Source organism: Macrobrachium rosenbergii, chromosome 51 (assembly GCF_040412425.1).
Source record: "Macrobrachium rosenbergii isolate ZJJX-2024 chromosome 51, ASM4041242v1, whole genome shotgun sequence".
Taxonomy (NCBI): Eukaryota; Metazoa; Arthropoda; class Malacostraca; order Decapoda; family Palaemonidae; genus Macrobrachium; species Macrobrachium rosenbergii.
This window is the reverse complement of record NC_089791.1, coordinates 22,926,341-22,928,826: the sequence shown is the minus strand read 5'-3', so window position 1 is coordinate 22,928,826 and position 2,486 is coordinate 22,926,341. Positions and strand designations below refer to the sequence as shown.

Sequence of the window (2,486 nt, the reverse complement as noted above, 5' to 3'; positions counted from 1 at the left end):
TCATTTCAATTCAATATACTTACGCTAATAATCTTAATTTTTCTCGCAAACTCTTGCTCTTAAATTCATTCCCGACTATTTACATATTTACATATATATATACATACATATATATATATATATATATATATATATATATATATATATATTTATATATATATATATATATATATATATATTTATATAAATATTTATATACATATGTGTGTGTGTGGTCAGGAGTGTGATTTAAGAACAGAAATTTACAAAAGTTTCTTAGCACAAGTATGATAAGTATACTACATTGAAATGAGGTTGCATATTTATATATCTACCTACATGTATATATATATATATATATATATATATATATATATATATATATATATATATATATATATATATATATATATATATATATATAATATATATATATATATATATATATATATATATATATATATATATATATATAATATACACATGAACAATTAGATGAAAATTAAGAAAAGCGTCATTTTATCTTAATGGATCATATCTGAATGATTAGAAGCGTTGATCGTCATCAAATTAAATCTAAAATACAAGAAGCCAAACACTTCTCTTAAAATACACATAGCCTACATAATCTTAAAAAAAAAAAAATTCACTTTATTAAAAATTTCAAAACCTTTTTGAATCAGACTAAAAGTGAACATCCCGTTTGTCACTAACGCGACAAATGGTCGCAAACCTGACGCTAATTGTACCTGACATCCTATTTTTCACCATTGTTATTTGGCTACAATCTCCTGTAAAAGTAACACTCCTCTGCAATCATAACTGGATTGGGATGAGGCAATAATCATTATGCACAGCCACATTTCTCATGGAAGGTCAGTCGGGTGGAGGAGCGGAGATTTCATGGCATCAGCGGAGCACCCTGACAGACTTTTGGGCAGGAGCGAGTATATAACCACAGCTAGGTCACCCATGAGGCATCAGTCGCATTTCTGCTTTTACAGCTTCAAATTCCTGAAATCTGATTCTGCGGCCTGAGCGAGATACAGACATCATGAGAAGTCTACTTTTCTGTGGTAAGAAAAGTCTCAAATCTTTTAGTAACATGACATTAACAAACCCTACAACACACACACACATGTGTGTGTATGTGTATTCACTTTTACATATATATATATATATATATATATATATATATATATATATATATATATATATATATATATATATATATAGATAGACAGATAGATAGATAGATAGATAAAAGTAAATAAATACACATATACACACATATATGTGTGTGTGTGCATTGTAATGATAGATAAATCAATGAAACATGTTATATAACTTAGCAAATATTTTATTTTAAAATACCCACTAAATTCATTAATATTACATTCCAGTTGTCATCAGCTTTGTGTCAGCTGACAAACGCCCTCCTCCAACCAATAGCTACGCCCCTCCCCCAAGCAATGCCTACGGACCACCTAGAAACGGATACGGAATAGATCCTGCCATTGCTGCTTTGGCTGAAAATATTCCCGGAGGTGGAGTCCCTGGAGAAGACTATCCTATCTTGGCCTTTGTCCCTGATACCGGATTCGACTGCAATGCCCAGAATGTCCCTGGATATTACGCCGACACTGACGCCCAAGCTCGATGCCAGGTCTTCCACATTTGCCAGGACAGACCCAATGGACGCCGTCAGCAGGACTCCTTCCTCTGCCCCAACGGCACCATCTTCAACCAACAGTACCTCGTCTGTGACTGGTGGTTCAACTTCGACTGCGCTGACGCAGAGTCTTTCTACTCCGTCAACGAACTCATCGGGGTCGTTACTTACGATCCTTACGGGAGGCGGAACAGCAATGGCTATGGGGCACCCCCAGCTCCTTCCGGGGCATATGGAGCCCCTCTTTAATGGCAACCTTTATTGATTCCTCTTCCTAAGGTTCTCTTTTTTCCAACAGGCGATTACACAAATGCTCTTCCTGCTACAGATAACTGGAATAAAGTTTCCCTTTTCGCTTAAGATGCTGAGTCATCTTACAAGATGAGGTTATATAAGTGAATATTGTCTATTTTGTTTAAATAAAAGTATGCTATTATCTTTTAGCTTTATTTACCAAAGATTTTACGTTTATGAAATAAGATTATTTTAAAACACCGTGATAAAATATTGTAAAAGCAAACCCAAACTTTATCAACATCAGGTGTCCCGAGACTGATTTCCAACTAGACTGATTCTTCAGGTAACAGCCCAGCATATGCTATAGCTCAATCAAGACATTTGTTTCCTTTCTGCCGTAAGCTCTAATTTTATCACTGTTCAGCAGTTACCAAAAGCCTTGAGTCTACAAAGAATACCAGATATCGTCAGTTGTTTAGTCATAACACAAAATTATAAATTAACAACCACCTAATAGTAACTACATTCAAAATTACTGAATTTTAAAAATTTAATATTTATCATAATTGCACTGTAGGCGAAGTTCACAAATACTACA

General features: G+C 33.7%; 1 protein-coding gene across 1 annotated transcript; it reads left to right on the top strand.

Moving 5' to 3' along the window:
* Window positions 1-919: 919 nt before the first annotated feature.
* LOC136833208 (uncharacterized) lies at window positions 920-2,081 on the top strand. Its single transcript, XM_067095073.1, has 2 exons — window positions 920-1,055; window positions 1,383-2,081. Exons 1-2 carry the CDS (start codon window positions 1,034-1,036, stop codon window positions 1,898-1,900), a joined length of 540 nt encoding a protein of 179 aa, XP_066951174.1. The 5' UTR covers window positions 920-1,033; the 3' UTR covers window positions 1,901-2,081.
* The last annotated feature ends 405 nt before the right edge of the window (window positions 2,082-2,486 follow it).